We start from the raw sequence: 22,982 nt of genomic DNA, 5'->3' as shown, positions 1-22,982 counted from the left end.
ACGTCAACTCCCAATAAAAAAATATATATAGATGTTTAAAAACACAAGTAAAGACATCAAATTGTTAAAATAGTTATGTTTTGCTGAATCAGATTCTATTATTATTTTTTAAATATGTGTACTTTTAATATAAATTATTCAACTTTATTAGTTAACTTTTATAAAAGGAAATACAATCATTAGGTTTGTCTGTACCAGATCAGAATAAGAATCAGAACTGAGTTTATAGGAATTTTCTATGGTGTGAAAACATAAACAACACAAGGAAATAAGTTGTAATTAAAGATAAAAAATAGAACAATTTAAAAAGAAAATATATACAAATACAAAATAAACTAAACAACTTAGCACAATGAATATAGGACGAACTACAGTATAATAGATATTATATTTACAATACAATTATACAAAACATGTAAAAAGTGCAAAATAGATTTTCTTTTCTGTCGCTCTCTCAGTCTATGCGGAAATGCCCCTGAGCATTTTATACAAACACAGTTAATGAGAGTTTCAGTTATAATGTTGTATCTTAAACATTGTCTTTTTTAGTCGTAATCATCCCCCTTAACTGCAGAGCCAGTAATATACTTAAGGTAGCCATCCGCTACTTCCTCATCCTCCTCTCTGGCTGCAGCAGCAGCACCCAGAGGAGTAGGCAGGTACACATTCTCGCATCTCCCCCCACATTCAGTGTGTGTCTCCTGAGAGGCAGCAGCAGCAGCAGCAGCAGCCACCTCCAGGCCGTGGTTGATGTAGCTCTCCTCCTGGCTGGCCTCCAGCTCCGGCAGCTCTGACAGGAGAGCTCTCAGTGTCTCACACAGCTCCCCAAAGCCAGGCCTGAGGCTCGGGTCCTCGTGCCAGCAGCTCTGCATCACCTCGTAACTGTGATGGTGGGGCGAAGGAGGAGGCAGGGTATATACAACTATGCATATTGTTGATTCACACAAATATGTTCTATCGCAATTGTATAAAGGTCCCCTATTATACTCTCCTTCAACATTATATTATAGATCTCAGATATATACAGAACATGTCTCTGAAGTGTTTGGCTGTAATAACAGACAGATCATTGCAGCATCCCATAATCCCCTCTGTTTCAGCCATGTTCCAAAAGTGCTGATTCTGTATCTGTAGCTTTAAATGCTAATGAGCTGCTGCTGGCCACGCCCCTCTGAGAAGTGATTGGTTTGAAAAAACACAATGGTGCTCTAGGAGGAGATTCAGGTGATAAGGTGGGGGGGGGGGGGGGGGGGTTACCTTGGTTGGTTATTGGCTAATGATTGCACAACCCCTAAAAAACATTGTGACATCACAAAGTGGCCAAAATCTGATCAGCTCATTTTCTGACAGGTTTTTATAGAAATGGATCAGGAATAAAAGAGAGAAAATCTTTTTTTCTGAAACTTTCAGAATCTCTTAACACACTGGGTTACAAGTTACACACACATACAAAATTAATGCGGTCTTTACTATAATTTGGACAATTTTGTACCAATATTCGGCGGGCCGGATTAAAAAGCCCAACGGGCCGTATATGGCCCGCGGGCCTTAGTTTGCCCAGGCCTGATTTAGAGTATGCAGATGATATAATTGTTAGTAGGCTCCAGGATAATGAGACCAGCCACGGCCCTGTCATCGACGACTTTGTCAGGTGGTGTGAGGAGTCCTATCTACAACTGAACATAAGCAAAACCAAGGACATGTTCATTGACCTACATGAAGTCTATCCATCGTAAATCAGAAAGTGGAATTTGTGCAATCATACAAATATCTCAGGACAATTATTGACAAAAAATTGAGCTCTGAATCAAATTGTGAAGCTGTGTGCAAAAGGTGTCACCTGCTTTTGTATTGTTTTAGGAAACTGTCCTATTTTAACTTTGACAAAACCATGCTGATCATGTTTATCTTGCTTTTATTGAGTCAATTCTGTGCTTATCTTTAATGTCATGCTTTGGTAACCTGCCTTTAAAGAGCAGACACTCAGATCATAAAGTGGTCCAGCAGACTGACTGGTGAGCCACAGCTGAACCTGGAGTTACAGTCACAGTGGTTATCCAGCTCTAAATTGAATGATGACTCCCCCCCCCACCTCTGCACTCAGAGTTTAAGCTTCTTCCTTCAGGAGGTTAGTTGTCCCAAAGTGTAGTACAAAGCGTTATAAAACACCTTTACTCCAGCAGCTATCGCACAGAGGAATAAGTGGTAGCAGTGTCACACAGATACCTATTTATCAACTACAAATGCCCATACAGTAGTTTTACTAGAGTTTTTTAAATGTTTTAAGTTGTGACGGAGCAGGGTGTACTTTTATTAGAGATGTGTCTGTTGTGTTGTTGTCAGAATGTGTGTCAGGGTAAATCCCTTGTCTTTTTATCTGCAACCCAAATCTAACTACGGGTACCAATAAATAGCCTGAAGCTGAACCAGCGATGAACTCACAGTTTGTGGTCACAGTCCTGGGGGGGTTTGAGCCTGTGTCCGGACAGCAGCAGCTCCAGCAGCTCGTGGTTGCTCACTCCAGGATAGGGAGTCCTTCCCCGGGACACAATCTCCCACATGGTCACACCGAAGGACCACTGAGAGGGTAGGGACGACAAATACAGATAAGACATTGAGAAAATATCACATTCCAGGAATGAGAGTCCAATCTCTACTTTCTCACAGCAACTCACTGCTCCATAGCGTTCTTGAGTTGCTCTTTGTTTAACCCCTGGTTTAACCAGATCCTAATCCGTTTTTCCCTTCTCAAATCACTAATTCACTCATTTGTATATATCGTTTTAAGGTGGTCCCTTGAGGATTTACCTTCAAATTGTAATTATTCTGCTAACTTAAATGTAAATTGTATTCAATATTTCCATTTTGTGAGATTGATAGGCTGGACAAGCATAATGTACACTGCCCTCAATTATATTTGTACATTTATATTGTATATTCATTATATATACTCTATACATATTTATTTATCCTTCATTATTGATACGTATATATTCACTGTTTTGCTTATTTTGTTTATATTCTACTTCTAATATGTATATCTTTATTGTTTTTCATTTGATTTACTTCTGTGCCATGTCTTCTCTTGGTGCTGCTGTGGCGAAACTAAATCACAAATTGGGATCAATATCTAATCGAATCTTTTATCTTTCTTTCACAGCTGTTAATCATGTGTCTAATGAAGCGATGTCCCGTGAAGCCTGAACTCACCACGTCACTCTTGGTGGTATACAGGGACTCAGACAGGCTCTCCATCGCCATCCACTTGATTGGCACACGGATCGCCACTTTTTGGCGGTAATAATTGTCGCTGTACATTTTTTTGGACAGGCCGAAGTCAGCCACACACACCCGCAGGTCATCGCCCAGCCTATGGATACAAAACATGCTTTAGGTTAGGCAGGAAGAGGATTAGTGCCAGTAAAAAAAATGTGGGGGACATTTCAGAAAAAATACTTAAAATTCGGAAGTTCTGAATTTCAGAACTCCATTTTTTTTTTTTTACTTTTGGGCCCATCCCAAACAAATATTTTCATATGGTCCTAATCCTCTTCTGAACAATGCTTTCTGGAGTATAGGATAAAATAACATCAAATAGAGTTCTGATAAACAGTTTTTTTTATTTGTGCTAATACACTTTCTCCTCTAAAGCCTCAGTCTACTTTCTTGATATTTTGATCAGCTTCCTCCCGAGACACAAGCCATGGTTGAATACCAATGGCTAAAGGACAGAGTCACAGTCATATGTGAACAAGGAGTCATTCATTTGCCCCCCCCCTCAATGTCTCCCTCTGATGGACTCACATGCAGTTGCGTGCAGCCAGGTCTCTGTGCAGGAAGCCCTGAGAGCTCAGATACTGCATCCCCCCCGCGATGTCCACCATGAAGCGCAGCAGACTCTGGTGGGGCACAAACTGAGGTGGGGGGGGGGGGGGGGGTTGTTTGTTTTTAACATTTCTGAACAGACACATGTGCAGATGTAAACATGTTTCTGTTGGGGTGTGGGCGGAGGTGGCCGAAGTACTCAGATCTGTACTTGAGTAAAAGTAGAAGTACTCAGGTCTTGTACTTGAGTAAAAGTAGAAGTACCAGAGGAATACTCTGTTAAAGTGAAAGTCCTGCATTCAAAATGTTCCTCAAGTGAAAGTAGAAAAGTATTCTCATCAAAATATAGTGAAAGTAGCGACAGTAAAAGTAGTCGTTGTGCAGATTGGTCCATTTCAGAATAATATATATGATATGTTTTATAATGATTGATCATGAAAGTGTTCTCAAAGCTGGTGAAGGTGCAGCTAGTCTGAATGACTTTGTATAATAATAATAATAATAATACATTTTATTTTTAGGCGCCTTTCATGACACCCAAGGACACCGTACAATTTGTTAAAAAATAAATAAATAAATAAAAATAAAAATAAATAAACGCTAATAGGCAACAGAACATGATAAAAACACAAACAGGAAATCATGGAGGAGACAGTCAAGTGGACACAAAAGAAACATAATGGGGAGCACTACAGTGAGTAAGCAGATGTATACTGCAGGGTAGCTGGTGGATTTACTCCAGGTGGAACTAAAGTCTGATTTAACACTTGATTATATTTCACATCATTCATCCACATCTGTGAAGTAACTGAAGGTATTAAATACATGTAGTGGAGTAGAAGTACACCATTCACCTTTGAACTGTAGAGGAGTAGAAAAACAAAACATTTGAAATACTCAAGTAAAGTACAAGTCTCTCAAAATTGTACATAAGTACTGTACTTGAGTGTACAGTGAGTTTGCAGACTAATTAAGCTTTTAAATATTTTATTTTTATAATGCTTATGTGTCCATTTGAGTGTCTTCCCTTGTATTGCTTAATTTATATGGGTTTAATCAAAGTGTTTTCTTTGTCAAAGGCTTATTTTTATTGAGTTATAATATTGTTATTCTCCCTGAAAAAAGTCTGCAACATTATTTTGTCATAGTTTCTAATGACAAAATAAAAATATTGCAGGAAGATTTTCTTTTTGTCTTAGTGACATGTCACTGTAAAACGTAATTTGTAATTTAACTATTGGTGTGTGTTATGAACAAGTAAGAACCAATGTTAACATGTTGTATTTCTGCAATTACTTAATTACAATGTTATTGTATATGAAACCAATTTAAAGGATGGCAAACTCTACAAAAATACTGTCTATTTTCGCAAGTGCTGGTGTTGCAATTTTCTCCTTGATGTGCATACATGAGCTGCCAGCCTCACCATAGGAATGTCTCCGTATCGTGTAGCGATGAGGAAGCGGCGCATGTCTCCATGTTTCATGTACGGCAGGATGACCAGGGGCACCGGCAGAGGAGAGTCCTGCTCTCTCTGTAGAGTCACCCCTGCATGAAACACACACACATACACACAATCACACACACAATCACACACACATATTTCACAAGGTCGCTACTGCTGCAGAGGAGAGAAAAAAACTGTCTCTTGGTACAATAGATGAACCTTTACCAGGGTTGGGAGGGCTACTTTGAAAAAACTAGTTACATATAAAAAATGTAATCAGTAACCTAATCTGAGTATCAAAATATAAAAGTAATATAAACTGGTAACTCTGTGATTACCTCAATATCAAATGCAATGCAAATACAAACAAGAGAAAATCAATAACAACTAGAGAATGCAATTCCTGAAGAAATTGCTAGTGGGAATGCTTTATGCTGGAAAGCTGACGCTGAACTGCTATGCTGAAATGTAATGTGTAAGAAGAAAGTGAATCATTTATATTGAAATGATACATGAACACTGGGGGCTTGAATGTGTGATGAGAGAAGAAAATAAAGTAAAAAGGTTTGGAAAAGCAGCAGAATATTTGAACTGCAAACTTTTGAACTAACTTGATGGTGAATGATCTGTTGCCATGCCAACGGCATTTGATGACATCCCATAATACGCTTAGATGCGTTGATGGCTGTATCGTTACCAAACCTGTGAAGTTTTGGGCCGTTTGGAGCATTTTCACTGAAGTTATGAGAAAACCGTGTTTCATGGCAAGCATTGTGTTGCCATGGCAACGGCATTTGAAAAAATCTCAAAACTGTCCCATAGATGTCTTCACGGCTGGACTGTTAGCACACATGTGAAGTTTGAGCACTTTTTGAACATTTTCATAGGAGTTATAGCGACATCGTCTTTTATGGCGAGGGATGCGTTTCCATGGAAACGGCATATGATGAAACCCCATAATTGACTTAGAGCTGTTGAGGACTGGACCGTTAACCATTATCTGAAGTGTGGTGCTGTTTTGACCCTTTTCGTAGGCGTTATGACAACATCGTGTTTTATGGCGAGGGATGCGTTTCCATGGAAACGGCATATGGTGAGATGTCAGATTTGACGTAGAGCTGTTGAGGCATGGACCGGTGATATACAGGTGAAGATTGTGGGACGACCGGACCGTGTCCATTGGAGCTACAGCGACATCGTGTTTTATGGCGAGGGATGCGTTTCCATGGCAACAGCCTATGGTGAGATCTCAGATTTGACGTAGAGCTGTTGAGGGCAGGATCATTAACCTTTATCTGAAGTCTGCTGCTCTGAGCATGTCAGTTGGAGTTATGACATCATCGTGTTCCATTACACAGGTGTTTATATTTGATCTAACGACGTGTCCAGAGATCAAAGGTTTCCATGGTGATCAAATAAATGTGGCAAAGGCTCAAATGTGTTGAACAACACATTTGTAACAGGTTTGTTAAAGGTGGGGTAGGTAAGTTTGAGAAACCGGCTCGAGATACACTTGTTGTTGATATACAGAAAAGTATATTTTTTCTGTATATATATATACATATATATTTGTTTACATATCTGTAAAAATAAGAATCAGATTTAAAAGTTGTGTTACCGGAATAATGTCAGAAAGATGTGTGACATTTTAAAGTTGGAATGAGGTTTCTGAGTGAAAGTATGAATGAATAGTTAGCAGTTGAAGTTGCATGAAGATTGTTCAAGTCTGAAGAGTTTCTCCATTGACTTCCATGTTAAAAAAGGGATGAATTATGGGATGTATCTCTGGAATTATGAAAGTTATGAATGAGAAAAGTAATAGCCATCGATTCCCGACCGAGCTGAACGTTTTGATGTTTGAATGGAGTTTCTGCGATGTGGAATGTGGGAGAAGAAGCAGCGCAAAATAACCCAGCGGAATAATAAAGACTTCCATGCGTGTGTTTTACTTAAAAGTGGGCTCTGTAACGGCCCGTCTACACTACAGGCGTCAAAAAATGCTTTCAACGCTTCGCCCATTCATTTGAATGGGGTGACGTAGGATATTTTCAAACTTCGCCGAACTGCATTGTGGGTAGCATGGCAAAGCGTTGCAAGCATCGCGAGCGTCTATCGGCGTCAAAAGTTGAACAATGTTCAACTTTTGAGGCTCGATGCTTGCTCGAAGCTGGCGTCAGCCAATGAAATCCCGTTTATGCAAATCTTGCCAGTACAAGCTAGCCAATCAAACCGCGTGTATGCTGGGAGAGACTACGCAGGTCATTTCCTCATATTCAAAAAAATGGAGGGAAAATTCATTATAGCGGTAGTGAATCACCCGGTGCTGTATGATCAGTCTCTGTTCATCTACCGGGATACAAACCGGAGGAGCGAGGCATGGAGGGAGGTGGCAGAGACAGTGGATGAATCTGGTAGGTTTTCGGCTGTTTGGGGATTTTATATCCAGTTTACTTCGTTTTAACATTGCTATTGCTTTGTATGTCGGGGGCGGGAGATTCATGTGATTGGTTGTTGGTCGCGTTGTAGTGTAGACGGGCCGTAAGGAAGTTGCAGATTTTTTTCGGCTGTGTATTTTCAAATTCTAGCGCACTCGAGCCGGTTTCTCCAAAGTGACCTACCCCACCTTTAAGTGTATGTAACAATGTCACCTTAGCAAAGAAGAGACCAATATATTTAATATCTAAGATGTAGCAACAGCAATAGTTTACAAATGCTATTTAAGCTTAATACATTAATCAAAAGCAAAGTGTATTTTTTTTTTTATTCAGGTTTCCATCAACTGCATTAAAAAATAAATGTATTTCAAATATAGATGATTTAAGTTAGCCTAAATATAAACCATAGAGAAAATGATTTCAGTCCAACATCAAACGCAGTGCAAGAGAGAAACTAAATATCGATAACATGTTTTTAACCTAAGTGTCTTATATTAGACAACAGAACTATGTGACGTTAGTTACTTTATCTTTTTATGAACACAGTTATATTAAAACTGTTGTAGCTTTGTATATTTAAATGTTACAGTCTGTGAAATGTGTAACTGTACATTGACGTTTAATTTAATCAAAGTGCCGTCTCATTGCAGTGCACTGTCATTGCTGCTACCTCTGCTTTTATCACTGCTTTTATTTATTTGTGACTATTTCCATTACTGCAGTGAGGGATGCCAACAACATAATGTTATACACCTATGTATGATGACAATAAAGATATCCTGATTCTGATTCAGAACTGTGTATGAACACGGCCAACAGAGTGAAAACACAGAGGGCGAGTTAAATGAACCTGCCTTTCAGTGCAAATACCAACAACCAGCTTGCAATGGTTTGTGGGACGGGAGAGGAAGTGGATGTGTCCTAATCATTTCTGAATAAACACAGTATCACAGTCCGATAGGAAACATTAGGTGGTTTCTTACCCAGGAGTCTGACCACATTCTCGTGATCAAAGGTCTTCATGATCTCTGCCTCTCTCAGAAAGTCATACAAGTCTTCCTGGCTGTGGATTCCAACTGGATTTGTAGGACAGAGAATAAAAACACAAAATAAGTAGAAGTACAGTTGAGTTTAGATAAAGGGTTAATTTCAGTCCCCACCTCTCATGGTCTTCACAGCCACCTTCATGTCCCCTCCTTCCTCTGGTGAGAAGACCCCTTCATAGACTGATCCATACTCTCCTGGAGAACACAGGAAGTCATGATTTTAACACACAGTTTTACTCCCAAGTAAAATACTTCTTTTCTTTTTTCAAAACGGAAGATTCGACAGCATTTGGATGGATCACCATAACATCGCTTCACTTCTAGTGCAATTAGAAGGTCAAAGTGTTCAGTCCTTCACTGAAATACTTCTAAATCTACTAAATGGATTAGGAAAACTTTTGGGGTGGCTAGATTATGTATCTTCATGACTTTGGTAATGTTCTGACTTCTCTTCTACCGTGAATTGAAATCAGTGTTTAATCTGTAGAGTCAGATTATATTTGAGACTCTATCTGCAACATTTATCACCATGTTCTTTACTATCAAAAATCATTTGAATGAACTTTCCACAGTACATAACCAAGGTTTTACACTACAACTTAAAGTAGTGGACATAATGACAATATGCTTAGCAATAAAAAGCAACGTTTAATAAAAGGTGGTGATGATTAATGGTTTATGTATTTCATATATGTATATATGAATATACCATCACCACATCACCATGATCTTAAAATCAGAATCAATCTTATTTTACTTGGCCTACTGAACCCTGAAAATTATAGTGGGTCGATTTATTTATTACACTAAACTTATTTTCATTGCAGCCTTTCTACATTTACAATATCTGTGCTGCAGGGTAGGAAACAATCATACTGAAACTAAAACCCTTTTCTAACATTTTGGAAAAAGATGGAGGTTAAGGTTTTGTTTTTTAGGAAGAACTCACTGCTGGATGTGGGACTCTGCTCTCCTGTGTGAAAGTGAACTAGGCTGCTTTAACACTGAACTGTAGGAAGTGTTCGAGACATCCACAGTATTATTCACCCTGTTTCCAGTTTGCAAATGGTGGCCCTGCATTCAAAGTCTCTATAATTGTTGCTGAGTCATCATGAACTGACCTTTGCCGAGCTCCTTCCCCAGGGTGAGTGTTTCCCTCTCCACCAGGACTTCCTTCAGACTGTCCAGCATGCTGCCGCCGAGCGCCTCCAACATCTGGACCACCCCCACCACTGAAACTAAAGGGAACACAAAGGAGTAAACTCAAAGTAACTGCACATTGAAATCTGAAATCCCTTAAAACAGGAAGTACAATAGAGACTGTATTTGTATCAAATACCAGCATAAAGGACATTCTTTGCCTAAGTTCACATGTGTACAATTTGACACAATGAATTACAGTTAGTAAAAGTTCAGACTTTAGTCATTAGCGTTAATTCATAAACTAAGTGGGTTGTTTACATTGGGGGGGCTACAAGACCTTATACGTCACACCCATATACATATACTTGAAATAATTTACATCTAAAATAGGCTAAATGTTATGAAGGAATTCTGTACATTTGATATTTTACCGTGTTTGTGTAATGACTCAAACAGTGCTAATGATAATGCTGTGCCGGGCTATCAAGTTTATCCATTAAAAAAAATAGAACATTTTATGGGATAAAGAACATGTGTCGGCAGCACAAACAACGTTATATATATATATGTTTATTCATGCTTTGTCCTTTGTGTGGATGGTTATTGGAATGCTATTTGTTTGGGATTAGATTTGTGTCCTAAGTATTGTGCGATACCCTTCATGTAATAAACATAACATTTGAACATGACACTCACTGCTGGCTGGCTGAGGTTCAGCTTCCTCCTCCTGCTGAAGTCTGTAGGAAACTCCAGCGTTCATTGGCAGAAGCTCCACATCCTGGTCGGACCTGCAGCAACATTATAACTTTCTTTTAATTGTCAATACATTTTTCTTGACAGTTTAGTCATCATAACTCCTTGCTAAGAAAAACGGGCATCCTAACTACTAATCTTATCTCATAGTAAGTAAAACAATGTTGATATATTCATTTGAGTATTACTAGAATAAATTGAGATTTTCAGACAATATTATAATATACTTGAATTAGGTAGTAATTTGCCACAGTACCTTTTTAGATATATTTTCTAATCCAAGGTCCACCAAGCCAGAATGTTTACTAAACAAAAGCCTCTCATCGTGTAACTTTTGTTGTCTTTTGTCCTTTACAGCAAATTAGCTTTTTAAGCCCTTCCATGTTTCCCCAGCATGCTGCTGTGCAGTCCTCAGTTAGTGGAGCACCCTCTGGTGCACACTGACAGTTATTGCAAAAACTGACTATGGTCAGCTTTCATATTACACATGTTCAAGATGAATGCACATTAAACCACTGACTGGTGTGTAGTTAAAATACTTCTTGGAGATCATTTTGATATTTGATACATGCCTGATGGGATACCTCAGTGCAAAGGCATTCATTCATCATCTTAGATGTGTTGTATACTGGCTGAGATTACTTTAATAAACTTTCAGAATGCTTTCTTATTAATATGCTACATGGGATTTATAAAAAAATATATTTGGTATACCTTTTGGGGATTTTTTTCTTTCTTTTTCATGATACATTTTACAGGCCAAGTCATCAGCCTGTATTGTAGCTCTAGCTGTAACCGAGTCAAAGTCAACTCTAAATGCAATTTAAACTGCTTGAATAACATTAAACTAATCCTTACCAGTGTGAGCAGTCTCGTTTTTATCACTAGTGGGTTCTTTTTGTGCAAAACTATCCACCACCTTATTGACAAAGTACGTTTTTGAGCTGAAAGTAAAGTTTTAATATGGAACAATTTCACCTATTACCTTTGTAATTTTACACATAAATCTTTCCTCACATTGATCTCCTCGTGTGCGAAAGTATCTCACAATGAAGGCGCTAAGAAACTCATCTATGGCCTATTATAAAGCTTTGTAATTTCATATGACACCTCATGTTCTGTAGTTATTTTGATTACTTTCCCTTCCAACACTCTCAACATCTCAACTCAGCAATGACCACACACTTCATCAAAAATAACTTTAAAGTAGTACTCAAAAGAATAAGACGTGTTAGGTCCCATTACCTGAGTTTAGTGTAGTTGCTGCGCAGGACACACACAACAATGGGGATTAGAGCCATGAGCAGCAGGATGGCAAATAAAATACCAATTGTCATCCACATGGAGGTGCGACTCTGGGACTTAGAAGCTGTTGGAACTTCTGCCAGCTCTGAGAAGTTTAAGCCCGGCATCTGTGTGCTCACCACAGGAGGAACCTTCCCTGGAACAGAACAGAATGATTCAGGTGGCTCAAATTAACAGCACTTTTGACTTTTATTTACTTCAATGATGCACTTTTTGTTCAGTAGTTATTCAAAGCTAGCCTGTGCACATGTACAGAACCCAGAGTAACCCAAAGTATAACAAGAGAGTGCTAAAAAGACAACAACATCCAGCTAAAGCAGTGTTTCTCAAACCTTTTCATACCAAGGACCACTTAACCAATAAAAAAACACTCACGGACCACCTAACTCCACAAATATCCAAAAACACATCGTTTTTTACAAATCGCCTGAAAATTGTACAAACAAGTGGCAACATGTGTGATGAAGGTGTTTATCTGGGTTATATCATGCAATCGAAAGTGAAACTTAATCTCACTCCATTGCGGAGATATTCCCGCGAGAGTGCGGAAAACTTAAATTAATTAATTAATTAAAAATGTGAAATGTTACCAATATACTCACGGACCACTAGGGGGCGCTCACGGACCACCAGTGGTCCGCGGACCACACTTTGAGAAGCACTGAATGCTAATATTAGCTAACTTTAGCCATCGTTAGCTAACCCATCCTCTAATTGTGTTGAGCAAAAGTGTTACTGAGTATAGCTTCAGTTTTCTTGTGTAGGAGGCAGAATGTGTTATCCTTCTTTCATCGAGCTAGCTAAATCATTAATGGGTCAACCCTGTTACTCATATTATCAGAATAAGACACATAAAAATCATAGTTATCTTTCTTTAGTTTAATAATGTTGTTCTTGCCTTGAAAGTAGCCTTATATTCTGCATCGAGCATCAATTCCTGAGGTAAAAACTAATATTAGCATTGATCTGCAACCCTGTTACTATAGTTAAAGTAATTACAGTTACAGAGTTGCATTTACTGCAGTACCATTTATTATCTAAAGTTAAATTAAATGTTTACATTTAGCATAATCCAAAAGTTTTACTGTATATTCCCAGAATAATAATTGCCTTCTTTGTTAATGGCAACAATGAACCCTTTTGTTAAAAATAAATTCTAAATGAACACATCTGTGTTTAAATTATAGTTTTTACATTTTAAACTGATTCTATTTATTTCAAAGTTCTAGCTAACCGTTGAGCACAGTTAAAAAGCAACAGATAAAACATCTTATAGTGTGCAACTCGATTTAAGATAGGATACAACTGCTGACTTCTAGAACCTGGGATAAGTACCATTTTGTTTTTAGACTTCTCTGATTCAGTGTGCTCTGTATAAATGTTCTGTAGTTCGTCTGATTAAAATTGTGCTTTTAATCTCAAAACAGCTAAAGTATCTGACTTTCAGGCAGAAATGTGGGAAACTTATTTTTACAGAAACCTTAAAACTGAACTAACTGGTTCTTAGGGTTAACTTTGATTTAAACATTTGTATAATACTAAGGGCTTTATTGACTATGGGTAACTGTATTAGGGTTAACCTCATAACTTTATTACCTAGGGTTAATGTAATTGAAAAAATGGTCACTAAAAAGTTCATTAAGAAAGGCATGGAGACTCCAGCTAGTGTGAAGTGAGCCAGTTCCTATTGCTGCCCACCAGCTGCAGAGAGTTAACAAATTAAAGGGGCGTGGCCCCACAGCTCTGACAACTTAACAATCAGGACTGGTGTCCATTTTAGGCAGCACTTTCCTGGAGCGTCAGACTGACAAAGACAAAGGAGTCCTGTTGGAGGCAAAGAGGAGGCAAATCCTACTTTAACTGTGCTAAGTATCTCTGGTGTTTTTGGTCCCCTCTTGCTAAGACATGTGTATATTCTCCAACCCTGTTCATGTGTCTTCTCGCAATTATCACTGGCCCCGTGTATCTCCTACTCGATATAACCGGCCTGCTCTCGTCTATCCCACATGCTCCACTGAGATCCAACATCTAGTTTCAGGCGGCCAGTGGAACTGCCAGTCAGCTGTTCCTAAGGCTGACTTCATCTCTGGCTACGCTTCCCTGCAGTCCCTGGATTTCCTTGCTCTCACTGAGACCTGGATTACTCCATCCAACACATCCACCCCAGCAGCTCTCTCCACAGCATATTCCTTCACCCATACACCCAGACCCACTGGCAGAGGAGGTGGCACTGGTCTCCTGCTCTCTCCCAAATGGAGCTTTTCCCTCTTCAAGCTACCTAACTTCACTCCTTCCACCTTTGAATTCCATGCCGTCACAGTAACCCATCCTATACAATTAACCATTGTTGTTCTCTACCGTCCACCAGGCGCCTTGGAGGACTTCTTGGAGGAATTAGATAATCTCCTCTCACACATCCCTGAAACTGGCCCTCCCGCTGTACTTCTCGGAGACTTCAACCTCCAGACAGGGAAGATAGACGAACTAACATCTCTGTTAACCGCCTTTGCTTTCTCACTGTCTCCGTCCCCACCGACTCATAAAGCTGGCAATGTCCTTGATCTCATATTCTCAAGGAACTGCACTGCTTCTAACCTCTCTGTAAACCCGCTCCACACATCCGATCACTTCTTCATTTCATTCTCTCTACCCCTTTCCAAACATAACAAACTCATCTCTTCTCATCCTGCACCTGTCCGCCGTAACCTTCGCTCCCTCTCCCCCTCTACCTTTGCCTCATTGGTGCTCTCAGCCCTCCCTTCCTCTGACTCGTTCCAACTCCTGCCTCCAAACTCTGCTGCAGAAACTCTCCTCTCTACTCTCTCATCCTCTCTGGACTCTCTCTGTCCTCTCACATCTCGGCAGGCTCGTCAGTCCCCTCCGGCTCCCTGGCTAAATGACGCACTGCGTGCTAATAGAACCGTCCTTCGGGCAGCAGAGCGGAAACGGTGGAAATCCAAACACCATGACGACCTCCTAACCTATCAGGCTCTCCTCTCCTCTTTCTCTGCTTCGATCTCTCAGGCAAAAAGCACTTTCTTTCAAGATAAGATCCAATCTTCCTATTCTAATCCCAAAAAACTATTTTCCATCTTCTCCTCCCTCTTGGACCCACCCAAAGCCCCTTCCTCCCTTCTGTCAAGCGACTTTGTTACTACTTTGAAAAAAAGGTTGATGATATTCGCTCTTCTTTTTCTGACTCACCTTTACTCACCGCTGGGTCACCAGACCCTCCTTCCACCAACACACTGACCTCCTTTTCCCCTCTCTCTCCAATGGCGCATTTCCACTACAGTGCGGAGCTCGCTTTAAGCGTGCCGAGCTGTGCGGGGCCCGTTTTTGGTTGCGTTTCCACTTAGCGTAGTACCGGCTAGCAGGTACTATTTCACAGTTTTTCTGGCCCCATAAAATCGAGGTTCTTTCCGGGCCAACAACCAAGCTGAGTCGGGCTGAGTATGCTAAACTAGAGAGAGAGAGAATCGCTGGCAAGGGAGCTACAACTACAACAAGATGAACATATTTGACCGTGATTTAATTGTAATACACGTTTCAAAATGATGCCGTAGTAACAACATACTGATACCGGATAGTAAAAACCATGAATTAATGCTCCGACCGTCCACACTCACAACAACGGCCTACAGACATAAATAAACCAGCGACTGTATTCGCCATGACACAGGCAGTCTGTGGTTTGTACTTGTTTAACTTTTGTCTAGTTTCTGAACAGATATGAGGAGCTGTGAGCTCTGAGTGCTAACAGCTACCGGCTGATGTTATTTTTCTGGGGTTCTCATCGAAGATGACGTCATGGCTCCGCCTACACTGCGTTACTATAGATACTACCCCAGTTCCTAAACTGTAATGGAATGCGCCATAAAGTGAGCCAGTCGTAACAAGGCTTAACGAGGCCTAGCCATACTGAGCGAGGCCGAGCGAGGCCGTGTAGTGGAAATGCGCCACAAGTGAGGTTCTTACCCTCATTACCTCTGCCCGCCCTACCACCTGTCCTCTGGACCCTGTCCCTTCAAACCTCCTTCAGACTATCGCTCCTGATATTCTACCGTTTCTCTCCCATTTCATCAACACTTCTAACTTCTGGTCACTTTCCAAACAGTCTCAAGGAGGCAAGAGTAAACCCTCTCCTAAAGAAACCCACTCTCAACCCGTCTGATGTTATAAACTACAGGCCTGTCTCTCTACTCCCGTTCCTGTCTAAAACACTTGAACGCGCCGTCTTTAAACAACTCTCCATCTCCATCCAACCTTCTGGACCCGCACCAGTCTGGTTTCAAGGCAGGTCACACCACAGAAACTGCCCTCCTTGCTGTCACTGAGGAACTGCACACGGCTAAAGCAGCATCCCTCTCCTCTGTCATCATCCTGTTGGACCTGTCTGCTGCATTCGACACGGTGAACCATCAGATCCTCCTTCGCACTCTCCAAGAACTTGGAGTTTCAGGCTCTGCACTTTCCCTCATCACCTCATACCTCAAAGACCGCACCTACAGGGTAACTTGGAGAGGGTTGGAGTCCGACCCTTGTCAATTAACTACAGGGGTCCCTCAGGGCTCTATTCTTGGTCCCCTCCTCTTCTCCCTGTACACAAACTCGCTCGGATCAGTCATTAGCCCGCATGGTTTTTCATACCACTGCTACGCTGACGACACCCAATTAATTCTGTCCTTTCCCCGCTCAGAGACCCAGGTCGTCGCACGCATCTCTGCTTGTCTAGCTGACATCTCTCAGTGGATGTCTGCTCATCACCTCAAGCTCAACCTTGACAAGACTGAACTGCTTTTCCTTCCGGGAAAAGATTGTCCCACTCTTGACCTAACAATCAACATCGGCACCTCTGTTGTTTCCCCGACTCAGACTGCAAGGAATCTGGGTGTGACCCTAGATAACAACCTGTCCTTCACTGCAAACATCGCTGCTACAACCCGCTGCTGCAGATACACACTTTACAACATCAGGAGGATACGTCCACAGCTGACCCAGAAAGCCACGCAGGTTCTGGTCCAGGCTCTCATCACCTCACGCCTAGACTACTGTAACTCCCTCCTGGCTGGTCTACCTGCATGTGCCATCCGACTTCTGCAGCTCATCCAGAATGCAGCGGCTCGCCTGGTCTTCAACCTTCCTAAATTCTCCCACACCACACCGCTCCCTCCACTGGCTTCCGGTAACTGCTAGAATCCACTTCAAGACACTGGTACTTGCTTACCATGCTGCAAATGGATCTGGCCCTTCCTACATCCAGGACATGGTTAAACCGTACACCCCAGTGCGTGCACTCCGCTCTGCATCAGCCAACAAGCTCGCTGCACCCTCACTGCGAGGGGGACCCAAGTTCCCATCAGCAAAAACACGTGGGTTTGCTATCCTGGCTCCAAAATGGTGGAATGAGCTCCCCATTGACATCAGGACAGCAGATAGCTTACACATCTTCCGGCGCAGACTGAAAACTCATCTCTTTCGACTCCACTTCGAGCAATAAAATGAAAAACAAAAAAACAAAACAAACGAAAGAAAATAAAAAGCACTTAGATACTAACTAAGCACTTACATACTAACAGAGCACTTATATACTAACAAAGCACTGGCTTATCTAAAGCCAGTTGAGTAGCAATTGAAATGTTTTGGCTCTATGAAGCCTGATGTACTTTATGATTCTGTTTTCTTCAAGTTTGTATTTTGTTGGTCGAACGCACTTATTGTAAGTCGCTTTGGATAAAAGCGTCAGCTAAATGCAATGTAATGTTCTAAAATATATACCATTGATGCCTGAGCTGGCCAACTAAATGTGATGATTTACTATCTGTTCTTCTCAAATACATAACAGAAAATTAGAAAATAAAGTTTTTTTTTACATCTGAACGTCATCCAATTCTGTAATGACTCACAAAGGAAAAAACTTAAAAGTTAGGAACTGAAACCAGAACTGAACCCTAACACTGTTATTTCCTAACACATGTCTGTCTCATTATTTCCCTCGCCTTTCTTGGACTTTCTAATGTGTCGAAATCTTAGTTGGGTTTACATACATCTGTGGATTGTGACGGTGGCAGTGGATGAAGGTGGAGCCCCCCCCAGGGTGGATGCATCGTTCCAGGCCTGCACTGAGAGCCTGTATCCGTGCTGGGGGCTCAGCTCGGTGACAGTGACTGATGTGTTGGTCAGCCCTGCTGAGTTAGGCAGGAAAACCACAGTATCGCCACACGCCTGCCACTGACGGCTGGACTCCACTTCCTTCTCACACTTGATGCCATACATCACTTCCTGTCTGCCTCCACGGTCATGAGGAGGATCCCACGTCACCATCAGCACGGAGTCATTATGGTGACGGGCTGTGAGATTCACTGGAGCAGAGGGCGGCTCTGTGGGGGACAAAGGGAAGTAAAACATGAGGAGAGTTTGCAAAATCGTATGAAATAAGTGTCCTTAGCATCACATTAGATAAAGGTAGAACAAGGGAGACAACCTGTGTCCATTAGATTTACAAGTAATAATAAAATAAACTGCATCAATGACAATTGAGGGGAAATGTTCCATGTTGCACTGAAACAACAGAAATGTTGACTTTTATTAAATGTATTATGACAGCAGATTTCACATTATTGAATTAGGTTAGTTGAAAGCAATAATATTAAGTTGAACCTTATTTCAACTTAATATTATTGCTTTGAACTAACCTAATAAAATTATTTGTAGTCTGTTGATATAATACATTTAATAAAAGTCAACGTTTAATTCAAATCCCATTCATTAGTTGAATAGTATATTGATTGATACCAGTTTATTTGCATAAACTCACTGAGTGTGTCTTACTAGTGCATCCGAGGTCTTCAGGGTCCGTTGGTAGGCGGGTGTAACCCTGCAGACAAACACACCTCTCAGATCCCTTCCCATATGTGTTGCTATTCTGTGGGCATGGCCGGCATACTCCACTCTCATTGGCTGGTTTGTAGTAGCCCATATCACAAGCTGGTGGGAAAAGATAGAGTGAGTCCCTTTCCTCTAACTTTTATTTAAAAAAAAAAAAAGAAGTTCTCTTCTACTGTGGTAATAATGTTATTTTCAGAATACAATGACATTTTGCTGTGCATGTTCACCGTCCCCAGATGTTGAATCCTTATGTATTAGGGCTACCTCAAGACCTGTGTGTGTGTGTGTGTGTGTGTGTGTGGTGTGTGTGTGTGTGTGTGTGTGTGTGTGTGTGTGTGTGTGTGGGTGTGTGTGTGTGTGTGTGTGTGTGTGTGTGTGTGTGTGTGTGTGTGTGTGTGTGTGTGTGTGTGTGTGTGTGTGTGTGTGTGTGTGTGTGTGTGTGTGTGTGTGTGTGTGTGTGGTGTGTGTGTGTGTGTGTGTGTGTGTGTGTGTGTGTGTGTGTGTGTGTGTGTGTGTGTGTGGTGTGTGTGTGTGTGTGTGGTGTGTGTGTGCGCGCGCGCGCGCGATGCATGTTGGGCATCTAAAGAAAATACCTGATGCATGCCCAGGAACTTTATTCCAGAGTGGTTGGGTTCCTGAATGACCCTGGTTTTATATATCAGTTCATTTTTTATGTAAGCATTGCGAACAAAGATTATTTCTGACAAGGACCTTTTTAATTTGTCCTTTTTAGATTTATTTTTATATAGTGAACAGAACATTTTGTGTAAAAGTAAAAAATCACATTTATCTTTGACATGTCTTGTTAGTCACTGGCGGACATACACCGTTTGAGCTAAAGCTGTCATATATATATATCTCTATATATATATATATATATATATATATATATATATATATATCTCTATATATATATATATATATATATATATATATAAATCTAAGTAAATAAATCCATCAAGCAGACCTGTGGAGCTTTTAGGAAGCGTACAGTCAGGAAACATAACTCCTCCTCTGACTTGTCTGTCTTCTATCTAATTGTATTCTCTAGTCATCAGTAAAGCAGCATATTTTAAAGTAATGTAATTGAAAAAGTTAATCTCCGTACTTTGACATGTGTCATCCATGACTTGATGGCCGGGATTACAGGTACATCCTCCATGCTCTGGACCCCATTCTCCATCCGCCTCACACTCTCTAACAGGAGGAGAAACCTCCACAGCTCCGTTCACACAGGAGCCCCTCAGGTCACCCGACGCGGCCCCCGTCCCTTCAAACAAGGCCAGGTTACTAACGATGTCAGGGCACCTCCTGTAGTACAGTCTGATGGATGTCAGCAGCACACATGTTCCAGAGTAGGAGAAGGCCAGCTGGAAGCCTGTCCGTCTGACGGGGCCCAGGCCCAGAGCTAGTCTGCGCTCAAAGTACCCGGATGGCAGGACTGCATTGACAGGGAAAGGCCTGGAGGTGTTAAGATTCAGGACGGTCAAACTATTTTGAAAGATTGTCATTGGTGTGTTTATATCAAAAAAGTGAACTTGTAGTGGGCTCAGCTGTTCAGACGGCTGTTGTTCTTGGGCTAAGGAAATATCCATCAGTATGTAGTGGGCATCTTTCCGCTCCATCCACGGGCTTAAAACAGTTCTTGTCATGCGCCTTGCACAAGCTTGAAGCACAGGGACTGAAGCAAGGTTAACTGAAGTCCACTGGGATGTTAGGGAAGATAAGATAACATATTGATACCAGTGTGGGAAAACATTTGATCATAGCAGCAATGTAGACCAACATTGTATATGTATCAAAAAGTATACAAAACAGAACAGTACATATATACGTATCTACGTATACCTAGAGTATCTCTATTGAATATATGATATTAATATACAGATTAACAAATATAATTGAAGTCAGTATACTTTGATAGGCCTAAACTAACAACATGTAAACAATGTATACTTGCTGAAAAGCTGCAGGGTAGACAAAATCCTGATGGGACTCAACAAAGTGGAATAAGCAAATAAATAATAAGGTATGCATACTAATCATTCAACCTAATATGATGTTGTCTGAACAGTGATCCCATTCACTGGGAGTTCTTGTTGAATGACATCTTGGTCAAATTCCCAAATTCATATCCTATGATTTACGTTATATTTCGTTATGTAAAACACAAGCAACAGGCAGGTTGCACACCATGATTGGTAACACAGCTAGAGTAAATACAGTGACGTGTTTAGTTAGCATTTAACATTGGGTCCAATCTTGTATCGTCATTATTTAGTGATGGATTAAACTTTTACTGCGCATGAAACAAGCATTAGAATGATCAAAAATGTGTCATTTCGCATCCCGTCTTACCTCTGCGTTTGGCTCGGATTTCCATTCCAATGATTTCTGTTTATCAGAATGGAAAATCTCCACTAAACAGGGAGAGAGAAAGCCAACACACTCCGTTTAATTATGCTGGACATTTTCAAAACGACAACAGGCGTTTCATAAGAAAAAAAAACATCTATAAAGAGTAAAATATCGTAACATTTGAGCTGGATCATTCCTTGGGGTCACATATTTCCTTTAGTACTGGCTTCTTTTGATTTAGTACAACAATAACAATTTCCTAAATGCTTTCAGCTTTTCGTTATGAGGGTGCTTCCTCTTTCTACAGTTGCAATAACATTGATTTTAGTTGCATAACATTTGCACAAACAAAACAAAATGGAAATCTTACCAGAATGTTTCCGTTAAGGAAAGATATTAAGTGTTAAGTCCAAATTGACATATAATAATAATAATATCTTTTATTTCTATAGCGCTTTTCTTGAACCCAAAGACGCTTTAAACATATGAATGAGTTCAATTGACTGCTGTAAAAAAATGAGGTCAAGAAAGACGACATATCATTAACTTCAACCAATGTATTGGTTACAAATATTAAAACACTTCCTAACAATGATCAAATACAATTATTGAATATTTTGTAAAGTTAAGAAAGATGGTTGTTATTTATCTGACATGTATAGTAATGTTGTATATATTTCCCTTTTGAAGTCACATGATCAATTGATGGATTGTAAATAAAACCTGTATAAATAAAATCATGTTTTTGTCAGGTAAAGATCCTTAGCACTTTCCCATCAGCTCCGACTGTAAACATGATGGGGTTGAACCACAGACTGCAAGAAATGGCAACATGTTGGAAAGTAAATCTGCTAAACACTGTACTTAGTGGGGAATATTGTACGGTTAAAAGATGAATCTTATATACAAAACAAATGATTGGTTTACAGATTGTTATAGATGTTATAACGTAACCAACAGTATACACATGTATTAAATTGCCTCTACAGCTCCAACATTAAAATGCTGCTTAAAAAGCTTAAACTAACCTTTTGCTGATGTCATTTCAATAAATTTGCAAGCATTCTTGTTAACCTTCCGTGCTTTATTGCTCATAAGATCTTCTTCTATCACTGCCTTTACACTAAATAATATAACACGCTCAATATACTATATCATCTTTGAAAAACACAATACTGTGTGTAATTTAACATCAATAATACCTTTGTCTAAGGGAAGTTAACTCTATTTGTACTTTTGCACTAACTCTTTGGTTTAGGGTGTGCAGAGGCAACAGTTAGAAAATGATCCACTTTCTGACAACCAGTGTAATGTCCCACAGAGATTAAATACACGATTATACATTTGTATCAAATAATGAAATGTGAAACACTCACCCTCCTCTGCTTGGTATTGAGTTTCACAGCCGGCTTCCCACAGCAGGATCCACCATAGGAGTAAAGTAGGCCAAACACACCGGGGTGTAAACAGTGTAGTGTTACTAACAGCCATGTTTACAGCGTGTTAGAAATGAGTATCATAATCTACGCCTGCCAGATCTCACATCCAGCCTGTCAGTCTGCACTGAGGGAGTCACTGGAACAATGTTTACATCTCCTTATAATGATTGGACTCAGAGGAATGTCGCCTCCCACACTGGAGTTCCTCTATTATTGCTTTTGACGATACAATAAGACAGTATACTTCAGAACACACTGATATCCTCACTATATATATATATATATATATATATATATATATATATATATATATATATATATATTAGTGCTGTCAAAATTATCG

General features: G+C 40.2%; 1 protein-coding gene across 1 annotated transcript; it reads right to left on the bottom strand.

The window, feature by feature from the left end:
- Nucleotides 1-130: 130 nt before the first annotated feature.
- On the bottom strand, nucleotides 131-22,803 carry si:ch73-40a2.1 (tyrosine-protein kinase receptor TYRO3). The gene is made up of 15 exons (XM_034224820.1): nucleotides 22,577-22,803; nucleotides 21,201-21,262; nucleotides 19,951-20,548; nucleotides 18,786-18,941; nucleotides 18,002-18,334; nucleotides 11,895-12,090; nucleotides 10,593-10,684; nucleotides 9,875-9,991; nucleotides 8,868-8,948; nucleotides 8,691-8,783; nucleotides 5,252-5,373; nucleotides 3,805-3,914; nucleotides 3,211-3,370; nucleotides 2,443-2,579; nucleotides 131-882 (listed from the first exon to the last, which is right to left on the bottom strand). Exons 1-15 carry the CDS (start codon nucleotides 22,689-22,691, stop codon nucleotides 546-548), a joined length of 2,709 nt encoding a protein of 902 aa, XP_034080711.1. The 5' UTR covers nucleotides 22,692-22,803; the 3' UTR covers nucleotides 131-545.
- Nucleotides 22,804-22,982: the final 179 nt, after the last annotated feature.

This window comes from Gymnodraco acuticeps, unplaced genomic scaffold, assembly GCF_902827175.1.
Source record: "Gymnodraco acuticeps unplaced genomic scaffold, fGymAcu1.1, whole genome shotgun sequence".
NCBI lineage: Eukaryota > Metazoa > Chordata > Actinopteri > Perciformes > Bathydraconidae > Gymnodraco > Gymnodraco acuticeps.
Note: the sequence above shows the minus strand (reverse complement) of the source record. Positions and strands in the feature narration are given on the sequence as shown.